At 48.9% G+C, this 13,909-nt stretch overlaps 1 protein-coding gene and 1 long non-coding RNA gene across 3 annotated transcripts in view; one reads left to right on the forward strand and one right to left on the reverse strand.

Moving 5' to 3' along the window:
- The first annotated feature begins 3,339 nt into the window (after positions 1-3,339).
- Positions 3,340-9,525, forward strand: LOC103596285. The gene is made up of 3 exons (XR_551037.1): positions 3,340-4,084; positions 4,180-5,736; positions 6,416-9,525. It is a non-coding gene; the product is annotated as an uncharacterized LOC103596285 (long non-coding RNA).
- A 104-nt stretch (positions 9,526-9,629) lies between these two features.
- The window catches only part of TET3 (tet methylcytosine dioxygenase 3), a 103,949-nt gene continuing 99,669 nt past the window's right edge, over positions 9,630-13,909 (reverse strand). For both annotated transcript variants that reach the window (XM_008579881.1, XM_008579882.1), the window contains 2 exons: positions 12,852-13,188; positions 9,630-11,805 (listed from right to left, as the gene is read on the reverse strand). In XM_008579881.1, coding sequence (XP_008578103.1) covers positions 10,022-11,805; positions 12,852-13,188 — 2,121 coding nt within the window. In that variant the 3' untranslated portion in view covers positions 9,630-10,021. The remainder of the gene's footprint in view (positions 11,806-12,851; positions 13,189-13,909) is intronic.

Genomic DNA, 13,909 nt, shown 5'->3' on the forward strand with positions numbered 1-13,909 from the left:
GAGGTCAGTTTTAGTTGTGTTGAGTTTAAGACTTTGGCCCTGGCAAATAGCCACCTAAAGGTATCCAGCAGCCCAAACTCATGAGGGAGGCCAGGGCTAGACATTGTTTTGGAAATCATTGGCATTGGGGTCATAGTTGAGGCGTGGTGGTTGAACATGTCTGTTGAGGGAAAGCTAATAAGCTGTGGAGAAGATCGAGTCGATTCTTGGGGGCATTCGTGTTTAAAGGACACAAGGGCACAAAGAGGCCCATAAAAAGTGGCAGAAGGCTTCAGAGTCGCAGGACAACGGCACGTTACTGGCCATGCAGCCCAGGAACAGAGGGTTTGCAGGGGGATCCACAGAGTCAAGGCTTCGAAGAGATCAACAAGGACGGGATCCTTGGCCTAGAAGACAGCTTCTAGGCAAACCAGGGCACAGCTAGTGAGCAGCTTGGAGGGTGAAGCCTGGAGGTTGTCTACACCTGCAGACATGTAGTGGTGTTGTTAGGAAGGAGCAGGAAAGGCCTGAATGAGGAGGAGCAGGGTCAGGAAGGGCGGACCTGAGAGCCCGTGAGCGGGAGAAACCACAGCAAGGGGGTAATGATGAAGCGTGTCGCAGAGGAGACGAATCAAGAGTAAAAGCCAGTGGTGGCGGGGGAGGGGGGGGGCAGGGAACCAAGGAGGAGGGATCAGTGTATGTGCAGAAGAGAGGGCAGCAGTGCAGGAAGATGGGTGGAAGCTCAGGAAGGGAAACTGGGCGGCTCAGGGGGCCTGGGCTTGGGCTTCTCAGAAGAGGAGGGAAGGGTGGCCGCCGAGACTTCCAGACGTGGGAGTGGGGTTGGGGCCGGAGGCACCTGGATTTTGACAAAGCTTTGTCTCTCACGTACGGTGTCCCTGTGGCTCTGACAGGAGTATGCATTGGAAGACTTCATGTCCTACTACAGGCTGCTGAGAGCCTATTGTTTTCAGAATACAAGGAGACACATAAAGGTGACTAACAGCTCTCCAAACTTAAGAAGCCTGTAGGAGCATCAGTAGAAGAACTTGTGATAAGGTTGTTGAACAACTTGCATAGCTGGGAAGGGAAAATGACACTCTGACAAAATTAAGACTCAAAATAGGCAGGGCGATGTGTTAAAGTCCATTTAAGATGGCTAAACTTCAGGGGCTGTGTGAAGCATTGAAAAAATTAAATTGCATGGAAACTGGAGTTGGGGCCCTGATTTGGCAGTAGCTCACATAAGAGGTCACTATGTGGTCTAAGACTAGTCTCAAACTTTTTAGTGACCTGAAGCTTTGTATATGTCGAGAGTAACAATGATAGCTTTTATTACCTGCCATGTCCACAATGTCTGGCACTTTTACTTCAGCATTTTTAAAAAAATCTTCATTATCAATCTTATGTGGTAAGTATCATTAGCCTGTTTTATAAAGAAAATGACACAGGCAGATGAAAGGGCTCATCTCACATCACAGAGTCAGGAAGTGAGGGAGCCAGGTTCTTTCCAGAAAAAAAAATCTTCATCATCAATCTTATGTGGTAAGTATCATTAGCCTGTTTTATAAAGAAAATGACACAGGGAGATGAAAGGGCTCATCTCACATCACAGAGTCAGGAAGTGAGGGAGCCAGGTTCTTTCCAGAGCCACAGCCCTTGGTATGACTCAGCTGCTTAGAAAACTAGTAAACCTTGGTGTGCATGTATAAAAATGGTGTGTCCAGATCATGAGGCTCCTTGGGTGTCTCCATGCTTGGCTTAGATCAGCCAGATCCCATCCGGAAGAGGTTCATTTCTAGAGGTCCCAGTACAAAGAACGATGTCTAGATGTGGACCGACCAGGGTGTGGTGTGGTGTGGTGTGGTGGGATGGGGGTGGATACGGTCTGGAACTGTCCCAAGAGGGTTCAGGGAATTAAGGATGTAGTCAGGTGGTGGAGGGGTATTCACCATGATGCTTCTTAGAACAGAAAGAAATTCTGTGGGTGGTACTTACACGGAGGCAGATGTAGATTAGTTCAATTTATAATTGCAACAAGTTGGGATCTTAGAGTTTGATAACAACATTGGGATGATTAAATGCTTCTATATCCATGTGATGAAATATTAGGCAACTACTTAAAAAGATGCAGCTCTGTATTACTGATATTTAAAGATATATTAAGTGAAAAAAGATTACAACATAATATTGTATTCCATTTTTAAAGATACATATACACATATGGTCATATTTACACAGTAAGAAAATGTTTGCAACCAATATGTGGTTCTCTCGTAATGGGATTTCAGATAATTTTTTAAAAACTTCTGTCTCCTAATTTTTCTATATTTAACATGGAATTTATATGAGAGATGAAAGCATATTTATAGCTCCTAAAAGCGGAATCAGCTCCTGCTGAAGCTGAAATGTCCTGTCCCTCCCCTCAGGCCCTGGAGAGGGGCCCATATGACAGGGACTTGGGAAGGGGACTGAACCAGGTCTCTTTCAACTTGAAGAGAATAGAAGGTTAGAAAACAGTGCACCCAACTTCTGTAAAACATACAAAGGCATGTGAGGTCCCCAGATAGCCCTGTGTGCCAAGGCCTTTCACTTTCGCCACTGAAACAAAGTGGAAATGAATCAATGCATCATGGTCATGGGTTCCCACTCAGAGGCCCTCTGAGGTGAGTGTTCCTGTCTAGAGTGCCCTGATGGGATGTTACTCAAGTCTTTACTGACCACAGGACTGGTGTCTTTCAGAGACACTGGCTCAATTCCAGTCAGACGTTCAAGCAGGAGGAAGAAGAAGAGGAAGAGGGAGGGGATGGCTTCCCCGCCCTTACCCTTCTCTCTTCTTCTTCAACTCACAGTTCCCTTCTCAAGCACAGCCTCCACTAGCACTGGGTAGCTGAATTTAATTTAAAAAGGTAGCTCCAAACATCGGACTTTGTGAGAAATCTCCTCTCCCAAGGGCAGTAGGATCTAGGGTTCCATGTCTGCTCCTCACAACCAGACATGGTGTTCAAGCCATCAGAACCAAGCAGGCCTCATGATCCTTTAGCAAACGCAACAGCAGAAGTTAACTTAATGGGAGGGGGGTATCTCCAAGAGGAGTGAGAAAAGGGGACTAAAAGATGAAAAGAAAACAGAAGAAACACAGATGAGGAAAAGGTCATTTCTGCTTTTCCCCTTCACAGCTGATAGCACAGTACTTTATCCAGGTGGCAGAAAGGACAAGGACAGGTTCTGTCGTAGTTATTACTGAGGGCTTCATTTGTGCATCTGCAACATATGGTGGGAGGGTGAGATTACAGGGTACCTTAAATAACACCATGTAGTCCTGGTTCAAGGGGGTAAAAAAGGACCCACACTGAATTTGAGTGCAAAAAATAAATATAAAATTTATTAAAACACCCACAATATTTTAAAGATACCAGGAGTAATACAGTTCACAAACCCAGTTGTTTGTGTAAATTATAATAAGATACAAATCAAAAAAGGATACATACTTGCAATTTCTAGGCACCCTAAATTAAATTTACTGAAACACTGGGGCAGACAGGAGGGTAAGGAGGGGTAGATCAGGAGGCAAACCAATAAAGTGGGAAGAAAAAATATTAACAAAAAGGTAAAAATTATACAAAATAAAATTATCAGCATAAATTTACTGTACTAAGAATATCTACAGTTTAATAATACACATCCTATTGCCTTGAGACATTGCAAAAATCTACCATTCATCCATCAACCCCAGATAAACTTCATTTCAAGTAGCCACAGTTTACAAAGTCAAGACGGAATATTCAAGTATGGTTGTTAAGTTCACCTCCATTGGAAGCCAAGTAACCAAACAGGAATTCAAAGAGATAAAAAATAAAACACATCAAAAAGCTACAGGGCTCGTAGATTCAGTCTAATGCATCAGTATGCCACGTACGACCTGCCCTTGCTTCTTTAGTTAGAATACATGAAAAAGAAGTGACATCACTCCTGCTTTTCTCCCACTTTTCCCCTTCAAAAGAAAAAAGATATTGGGACCAAGAAAATTTGGAATGTTCAAATGAGCCAATCAGCAATTTAATTTAAGTCCCCGTGTGAAGAGTGACGAGTTACCCCTGAATGACAGGTAGTCAGAAGGAGAAAAAATTTGGAATGTTCAAATGAGCCAATCAGCAATTTAAGTCCCCGTGTGAAGAGTGACGAGTTACCCCTGAATGACAGGTAGTCAGAAGGAGAGAGCAAACACCTCCACCACAAAAAGCATCCCTGATATCAGAACAGAAGCAAACGAGGAAGGAGGCCGAACCGCTCGCTGATTCTTAGGCAAAAAGCAACTTCAGACCTTGCGTTTCTGTGCTGGGTCTCTGCTCAGGGGAGAAGCCTGTTACTTTGCTCTTGCCAGCAGCTCTGCAGGAGTTGGCTGGGGGGGGGGGCGGGCAGGCAGGGGCCCCGCGCTCGCTCGCGGGTGGGGGGCTTGTATAACCCATGCTGGGGGTATGCACCTCAAAAATGTTCGTTTGGTCCAGGGTATGTTGAAATTGGCCATGTACTACAGCAGATGCAGCTGGCTAATCAAACCAGGTTTTGAGGGAGTCATTTCCAATGACAGCAACGATGGCTGAGAAAGCTCAATGAGATGGGCATAGGAAATTCACATTTTATTCAAAAGCCAAGCTTAAAAAGAAAACAAAATAAAGCCAACCATGATCCTTCCTTTAGGCATTCTGCCATTTTAACTGCTGAAGAATGAAAAATAAAATGACCTCAGATTCTTCAAGGTCAAATATGTCATCAAATGGACAACCTGCAGGTATCAGGCCCTCATGGAATCTACTATACTGAAGTTGTCATGATGTCCTGTGTTTGAGGTATTTAAAAAAATTATTGTGACAGTGGATGACACAAAATGGAGCTTCCTGTTGAGTTTTTAAAACATCAACTTCTGTGGACCCAAGGAGAAATTTAGAATAGCACCAACTGAAAAGCAGCCTCAGAGGCGTCGAGTGAGCAAAGCAAGCTCCTTTAGTCTGAACCAACGAGAGGCAGGAGCTACACTGGGGGACAACTGTCAGGAGCAAAGGAACGAGCCCTGCCCACCGTGCTCCCGGCTGGCACCCAGTGGGTGAGGAAGAATCTCCATGTGATCTCCCGGCGTGTCCTCAGGACTCCCAGAGATGTCCACTTAGCACCTGGGGCCACAGCAGAAAAACATGTGCTCCTGGCTATGAGAATGACTGCCACGCTAGAAGAGGCAGGAGTACCCGACTCCCCTCCCTCAAAAACAAAACCCAAATCCTCAGCCCCTTTTCCTCCTCTGGCCGAGAAGACAAGCGTGAACTCCAAGCACCTGCCAAGCCAGGCAGGCCCACTCCCACCAGGGTGAGGTGCGACTGCCTTCTTGACTTGCCTTGCTTCGTTTGGCCACCAAGGGAACAACAAACAAAACAAACTGTTCAGAGCAGATTACAGCACGGTAAACAGAGGTCTAGGAAGACAGCACCAAAAGAGCGGGGAAAGAAAGCCAAGAGACTGGAGCCCACCTTGTTTTTGGTTGGTTGTGGTTTCAGAACGTTGATAGCACCTCAGCAAGACAGGACCAGGGACAGTCACATTAAAACACCATAGCACCATTTTATTTAGACTATTTCAATTCATAAAAATGCTTCCTAGTCCATGAAACACACTTCAGTAACAAAAGGAAAGAGATTCCGGTTGAGGCACATCAGGGATATCATACAGTTTTCCACCAGCTTTGCCTTGGTTTGAGACCTCACAAAGGTTAAGCTTCCGGCACCCAGCGGGTGAGGAAGAATCTCCATGTGATCTCCCGGTGTGTCCTCAGGACTCCCAGAGATGTCCACTTAGCACCTGGGGCCACAGCAGGAAAACATGTGCTCCTGGCTATGAGAATGACTGCCACGCTAGAAGAGGCAGGAGTACCCGACTCCCCTCCCTCAAAAACAAAACCCAAATCCTCAGCCCCTTTTCCTCCTCTGGCCGAGAAGACAAGCGTGAACTCCAAGCACCTGCCAAGCCAGGCAGGCCCACTCCCACCAGGGTGAGGTGCGACTGCCTTCTTGACTTGCCTTGCTTCGTTTGGCCACCAAGGGAACAACAAACAAAACAAACTGTTCAGAGCAGATTACAGCACGGTAAACAGAGGTCTAGGAAGACAGCACCAAAAGAGCGGGGAAAGAAAGCCAAGAGACTGGAGCCCACCTTGTTTTTGGTTGGTTGTGGTTTCAGAACGTTGATAGCACCTCAGCAAGACAGGACCAGGGACAGTCACATTAAAACACCATAGCACCATTTTATTTAGACTATTTCAATTCATAAAAATGCTTCCTAGTCCATGAAACACACTTCAGTAACAAAAGGAAAGAGATTCCGGTTGAGGCACATCAGGGATATCATACAGTTTTCCACCAGCTTTGCCTTGGTTTGAGACCTCACAAAGGTTAAGCTTCAAGGAGAAAGTCTGGCTGGATTTTTCACCAAAACCAGGTTACCATCTACTCATCACCAACCATCCTAGCACATCTACTGCTGTTGGATACAAAGCAATTAAGCTCTACTACTTCTTTCCTTGCCTTAGCGCTTTAGAAAATCCCTTGCTCTGCAAGCTACTGTTTCAAAAAGAGGCTGGTGGAAGGGCCAAGAGGGGGCAGGATATGATCTCTTTCCACATGTACCACTGTCATCTTGGTGGGAAGGCAAAGCAGAACCCACGAAACTGGGGTGTGGGAAACTCAGGCCCTGCTAAAAGCCAGACCCAACAACAAAAACTCCAAAAATCCATGCAACACCTTTAGTCATGATTAGATGATTTCTTGAGCTAGCACCAGTTATTTTGTGAGAACCTGCTGCAAAACGATTTTTATTTTAAAAAATCTCTTAGCACAGAACTTTGCAAGTACTTCCCTTGCACGCAACAGGCAGGGAAAACAAAAAGCAAAAAAGGAACCAAACGTTTGCACTGTGTGTGGAAGATATCCGTGGACAGGGCACACGGGGGAGATGACTCTAAGACTCCATCATTTCTTGTTGCTATAATGACTCTTAAAACTTGGTCATGCTGTTAGGTTCTTTAGTTGCAATGGCTTTATTTTTCTTCTCATGATAAAAATGTCTGTTAATCATCTTTAGGACTTAAAAAATGATAGTGCCAGTAAAAAATAAAAATTTGATTTTTCTTTTTAAGAAACCTTAAGCAGCAAGGGGAGGGATAAAGAGCTGTGCATAGTTACTTTTAAACACGTCTAAAGCATGCTAATTTTAATGACAGATTTGAGGTAGGTTATACATGTAGTGTGTAAAAATCAGCATGGGCTGAGCGCGGCAACAGCAAGCACCACCTAACTCTCAGAACACCATTCAGAGGGGAATGGGAATGTCCAATGGAGACTGCCTTGACTTGCCTCTCAGCAGCCTGTTTGCTAATCTGGGAACTTACGAACCAAGACTGTTTGGGTTGGGGTGGGAACAGGCGTTGCATGCTTGTAGCTTGTATTGGTTTCTCTTTTCATCTAATGGCTTTGCTACCAAAGGGTGATGAGGGGAAGAGTATACTTAACATACGTCAGGAAGATTCACACATGCCAAGTATCAGAATCACCTGGGATACACTCAGAACCTTCCAAACCAACAGCCAACCTGGGGCTTCCACGGGCCATACAGACGGTCACATTCTCCAAATGTTTCGTAAAATATTGTATTTCTTGCTTAAGATCATTTAAAATGAAGTTTTCAAGGCACCCCCGCATCTACCTAAGCACGGAGTCAAATGAGACCTGCATAAAAGTACTGATGCGATAAGCAAAACAGCATTTAAAGGACCCAACTTTTCCTCAGAACTAGAAAGTTAGCATGCTCATTAAAGACTCTGCTTCCTTTAGCTTGTCAAACTGAAGGTCAGAGGTTTTCCTATAAATCTGAGTTCTGAATAATTCTAAATCCTGATAAGCTCTTGGGTATTTATTTCAAAAGCAATAATATTTCATTTTTGTCCGGTAAAATAAATGCAACTTTACAGAACATGGTAAAAGTGGAGGATAGACAAAGCACGTTAAATATTCAGCTACTATATACAATTTCTCCCACAATTACATGTTAAAACATACTTTATTCAAGTTGCTGTTTAAATCTAGGCAAAAGTGCTTAAAAAAATCTTTCACTATTTACAGTTAAAACCAGACCACATAAATGCTCAGGACATCTTACAGCGACTCTCCGCCAGTGCTTCCAAAAGCTTACAGTAAACACCCAGTGGGTCGGTACTCAGCTCTTACACAAGGCACCTGGAAGCTCAGGAACTTGCCTTTAGCACTGTCATCTGATTGTGAAACTTGATTTGTGAAAACCCACATCTGAATAAAACTGCTCAATAAATATCTGATGTTTATGTCAGGGCTTGGTGGTCATTCAGTGTGTGGCCATCTTCCCCTCTGTGTCCTGATGAAGCCCCTCCCCCTTCACCACACATATCCACGTGAGTAGCTTGAGATCATCTCTGCTAATACCACAGGAAAAACCAACACTCTAAGAAGTCTGACTTGCTGTAGACGAGTGTTGCTTCCACCTGTCGGGCCCAGCCTCTCAACAATGTCACAAAAATTAAGCACCACATTCTCATTTCAAGGAACTGAACGAATGCACCAGAATTTCAGAACGGGTGTGTTAAAGTGGGTGGAGAAGGGAGGAAGGAAAGGAGAAAATGATCAAATGAGAGAAATGGCACCAATTAGGGAGGAAAATCATAGCAACCTGTTGAAAACGTTTGACTCTTGCACTTTAAAATTAAGTGTAGGCCCCCCTCCCCAATATGACAGCACAGAGGGGGTGGGCTCAGGGTGAGGCATGCACCATTGTCCAATGTGGAAATCCAGGAGTAAAGATAGATGCGTTAACCGCTGTTACACTGGTTTGCTGAGCTCCCGCAGGACGCCACCTGCACAAGAGTCAAGAAAGTCCCAGCACAACACTACAGCACCAGGCTCCGCACAGAGCAACGCTGGTTTTTCACAGCTTGGGTTCAACAACTTCTTGTTTTTAAAGATACAGTAGCCCTTTTCGGTATCAGCATAGACTTTGGGGCATTTAAAAAACTGCCACTAAGACAAATTCCTTCAGCTCAGTATTCATTGGCTTGTCAACGTGGTGGAGACGGCTCCTAAAAGCCACTCAACTCCAGCTGCATCGGGAGGTGCTGCCTAGTGAGCCATGACATCATGTGACTTGATAAATAACGGACAGAGAGGATTCAGTGTGGAGACTAGCAAGCTTGAAGCCGTCTACTTCCAACCTGGATTCTGGGGAGGTCTATGCCAGCATCCCAGGGGCCTGGTCTGGGGTGCATCTGCTCCCCCCAACTCCAAGCCAGTGACTGGAAAAGGGACCCCAGGTGTTTTTCTACAGATTCTCCCATCCTCCCGGAGAGGACAGAGGCTGTCCTGAGGCTCCGATCCCGAAGGGAAGGTGTGTCTGCCGGGAGGGATGGACTGCTGGGTGGCTACAATCCGTGCTTGGCTGAGGGGCACAGGGCTGAGAGGATCTCGTCAGCACCCAGGCCCAGCAGACGGGCAGGGATGAGCACCGCTGGCCTTTCCTGCCGACCCTTTACCATTACTATTGTCGCTTTAAAAAAATCCAATAAATACACATTTTAAATGGAATTTAAAACTACTCCTTTGTGAAAGGACACTATAAACTTTCTTTCCATTATTGTGATATACAAGGACAAAGTTTTAAAAACAAAGAAAACAAAAGCCCCCAAACAAGGGGGGAAAAAAAACCCAACTTGGAGATATAAATATTAAGATCACGAAAAAATCACCCGACAGCCGTAGTTTCTTCTTCAAAGTGCTGGGGAAGGCAGGGGAAGGGAAGGGCGGGTCAGTTCTGAGGTTTGGACCATAAATACATATATATGATATGTGTATCTATATATGTATATATAGATAAAAAGACTTCTGCACCCCCAACCCGCCCCCAGGTGTGAGGGCAAAAGCACCACAGAGGCAGCTCGGGCCAGGCCCGACGCTGAGGTACGCTGGCTCCCTGGCACCTAGATCCAGCGGCTGTAGGGGCCAGTGACCTTCGTGTAGGCGTAGGAGGACACGGTGACCGCCGAGTCTGTGGGCACCGCCAGTGCCTGCCGGGTGGGGACGACCCCCTTCTTCTCCTGCTGGGGCTCGGCGACCATGGTGCCCCCCCACTTGCGCTTCTTCCCATAGAGCTTGGCCTCCTGCTGGCCCAGGCCCAGCCGGGCGGCCTCCTCCTGCCGTGCCCGTGCCCTCTCTGCCAGCTGCTTCATCTTGGCTTCCCAGAGGGCCAGCCCGTGATTGGGCTGGTTGAGGTTCTTGTGCTGGTAGAAGACCAGCGAGATGCGGGTGGGGTGGCAGCGGTTGGGTTTCTTGAGCGGCGTGGTGGCGTGCAGCTCCCGCCGGGCACACTCAATGAGGATGGAGCCGTGAGCTGGGGCCACGGCCACACCGCCGATGTTCTCGTCCAGGAAGTTGTGTTCACTGTCCGACCACAGCTCCTCCTCCTCCTCCTCCGCACCGCCCCCGCCACCCTTCCCCTCCTTCACTGTCCCCTTGTTGGGGGGCTCCTCAGCCATCCCCTCGTCCAGGCTGAAGGGATCCCACAGCTTCTCCTCAGACTTCAGGGCCCCAAACAGCTTCTCACTGGAGCCCAGGGGCATGCCAAAGGACTGCCAGGCTTTGTCCAGCTGGCTCACCCCTGAGGTTGGAATCCCCCCCTCTTCCCCTTTCATGGGGTTCCACAACTTGTCTTGGAACCCAGGACTGCCTTTCAGGGCAGAGTTGAAATCCCCTGCCCCCACCCCCCATGGCTTCTCAGTCAGGCCAGGCCCAGCCAAGGCCGAGATGTTGTTTCCAAACTTGCAGGGGCTCCACGGTTTGCTCTGCAGTCGACCTCCAGCATGGGAAGCTGACTGCTGCCCCTCGCCAGGGAACAGCCCCCACTGGCCATCCGGGAAGTGGGAAGGTGTCAGGCAGCTGGCCCCAAAGGAACTGAGCTTTTCGGGGACTACAGCAGGGCTCTCTCCAGGAGGGAACACACTCCAACTGCTGCCCACACTGTTAGTCCTCTTGGGAGATATGCTTGGGCCTCCTGAGTACTGTCCCCATAGGTGACTGGGTCCCCCATTCTGAGATGCCTCGGGCAAAGGCGTTTTGCCCATCTTACCAGGGTCTCTGGGTACAGATTCAGCCTGAGTCAGTGGGTCTACTGGCTCCTGCTTGATGGATCTGTTGTAGCAATTGGAGCTCTGAACAAAGGGAGAGGGGTCCCTGGACACGGGGTGGATCTGTGGGGCCTTGGGAAGCAGATACTCCTTGGGACCAGGGTAAGCAGGCTGCTGGTGGTGATGAGCAGGGTGGTGGGTGTCTGTGGGAACAGCCTGGCCGGGAAGCTCGGCAAACTCAGCACCACCGTAGGCCGGGCTCAGGCTGTTGTGCAGAGCATGGAAGTCTGGCTTCTTGTCAAAACTGCCACTGCTGCCACTGTGCCCCCAGGCGCCAGGACCCAGGAACTGGGAGGGGAAGACAGGGTTGCTGGAGGGAAAGCTGTAGTAGCTAAACGACGGAAAAGCGTACTTGGAGTGGAAGCCGTTGACGGAGGCCAGGCTGGGCTGTGCATAGTAGGAATGGTAGGAGTACACGCTGCTCATGCTGTACGGGTCAGAGGGCCGGCAGTTGCCCAGCACCGAGTAGCTCTCCACCACCGTGTTGCCGCTGTACTTGAAGGAGCTGAAGTGGTTCTGTGGTTCCACCTTGAGGGAGGGCTTCAGGCTCTGCTGGGACAATCCACCCTTCAGAGACAGGCCTGGGGAAGACAGAAGGCAAGATGGAGAGGGTGCAGAGAGCCGGGATGGGACCGCCCTCTCTCGGGATGGGCAACGCAGGGGAGGCATGACCAAGCCAAGCCCTGGACAGTTTCTGCTCAGTCGTCGCTCAGCACAGGCCCCAGCCGGGGTGGAAGGAGGTGACCCTGAAGCAGCTCATGCAGAGCCCACGGCCCTTCTGCATCCCTCTTCCTCCTCCCTGCCTCAGCGAACTCCAGAAGTTCCCACTGAAGCACCCTCCACCCCCACCCCCCTGCCCCCCAGCATGCCCTGCAGAGTCACTGCAGGGACCAGGGCCAGGAGAGAGGAGAAGTCAGCTGCCTGCCAGCATCCACCCCACACCCACAAACCCTGCTGTCTTGCCGCACACCATGTGCCGTGCAGCGATGCTACTGCTTCAGATCCTCAGAGAGGAGCAAGCTGGAGGAGAAACCCAAGACTCCTTCTCTGCCAAGTTCAGTTGCATGGAGATAACAAGCCCTCTCTGTACCTGCTTTACCAAGTGCCTCTGATCATGCTGGGTGTCCTGGGGCTGCCACAGATGTCCTTTTTTTTTTTTTGACTGGTAAGGGGATCGCAACCCTCGGCATGGTGTTGTCTACACCACGCTCAGCCAGTGAGCGCACCAGCCAACCCTATATAGGATCCGAACCCGCAGCCTCAGCGCTACCAGCGCTGCACTCTCTGAGTGAGCCAACACAGATGTCCTTTTTTTTTTTTTGACTGGTAAGGGGATCGCAATCCTCGGCATGGTGTTGTCTACACCACGCTCAGCCAGTGAGCGCACCAGCCATCCCTATATAGGATCCGAACCCGCAGCCTCAGCGCTACCAGCGCTGCACTCTCTGAGTGAGCCACGGGGCTGGCCCCACAGATGTCTTTCTAACTGACACAGGGAAGCAGAGACCCCGAGACCTTTCTGTCTGGAGTTCCGAGCATGATGCAGGAGGTTGGGGTGGGGCAAAGGGAATGAGGGCCCATGAGGACAGGGCCATGCCACCCCTGGCGGGCACCCTCCCCCACACACCTGGGTCAGTCGGGATGCCGGCCAGCTCGAGGGCCTCCTGCTTGATCTTCTCGGGGGTGCTCAGCTTCTCCTTCTGAATCTTCTTCTTCTCAGCTGCGGCTTTCCTGGCTTCCAGCTGCCGCTGGCGGCAAGACTTGGCCGGCTCAGGCAGGCGCCGGACCTCACGGGGGAAGGCAGTGAGCACCTGGATGGCCCCGCTGCCCACCTTGGCATTCTGGTTCTCCTCACTGCCAAACTCATCAGTGCTGGCCATCTTGTACAGGGGCAGCACGTGCAGCTGCTCATCCTCCGGGATCTTGCCCACACAGCGATTGTCTTCCTTGGTCAGTGTGCAGACCTGCCCCGAGCAGGGGGAGAGAGGACATGTGGTTGGGGACTGAGTGTGGGGAGGGAGTACTCTGAGCACTCCAAATACATGAATTCCTTTCCCACACAGTCCCAGCACCAGCCACCACCCAGCCCTAATATTCTCTACTACTTCCTAGAGTTTCTGAGAAGCTCTTTCATCTTGGTTCACAGAGTAACAGGATCACCAACACTGAAAGTCTGCTCCACAGCTTTCAAAGCACGTGCAATCACATGATCTCATCCAATCCCAACAAGGCTGAGAGGGATGAGATGGCTGGCCCAGGGTCACACCGCCGGCAAGGTGCTGGGCCAGGGCCATCGCACCATGTCACCTAGCAGAGCCACAGACTGTCCACTGTCATCCTCCTCTTCTGAAAACTCATCCTCCTTTTGCTCTCAAGATACTTTTCCTTTTAATTAAAGACTATGCACTGGTTGTAAAAAATTTAGCCAAGCAAAAAGGAAATAGAAATCATCTCCATAATCTCACCACTCAGAAATAATCACCATAAATACCTGGGTCATATACACATACACATGTACACAGGTACTGTCTGGTAATTAAATAGGATATTACGCATATGGTTTTATAACTTCATTTTTTCTTTTTTTCCTTTTTGTCTTTTTTCGTGTCCGGCAACGGACCGCAACCCTCAGTGTCGCGCCCGTACCGGACTGGGACCGGCAACGGGATCGCAACCCTCGGTGCT

This window comes from Galeopterus variegatus, unplaced genomic scaffold (assembly GCF_000696425.1).
Source record: "Galeopterus variegatus unplaced genomic scaffold, G_variegatus-3.0.2 Scaffold1973, whole genome shotgun sequence".
Taxonomy (NCBI): domain Eukaryota; kingdom Metazoa; phylum Chordata; class Mammalia; order Dermoptera; family Cynocephalidae; genus Galeopterus; species Galeopterus variegatus.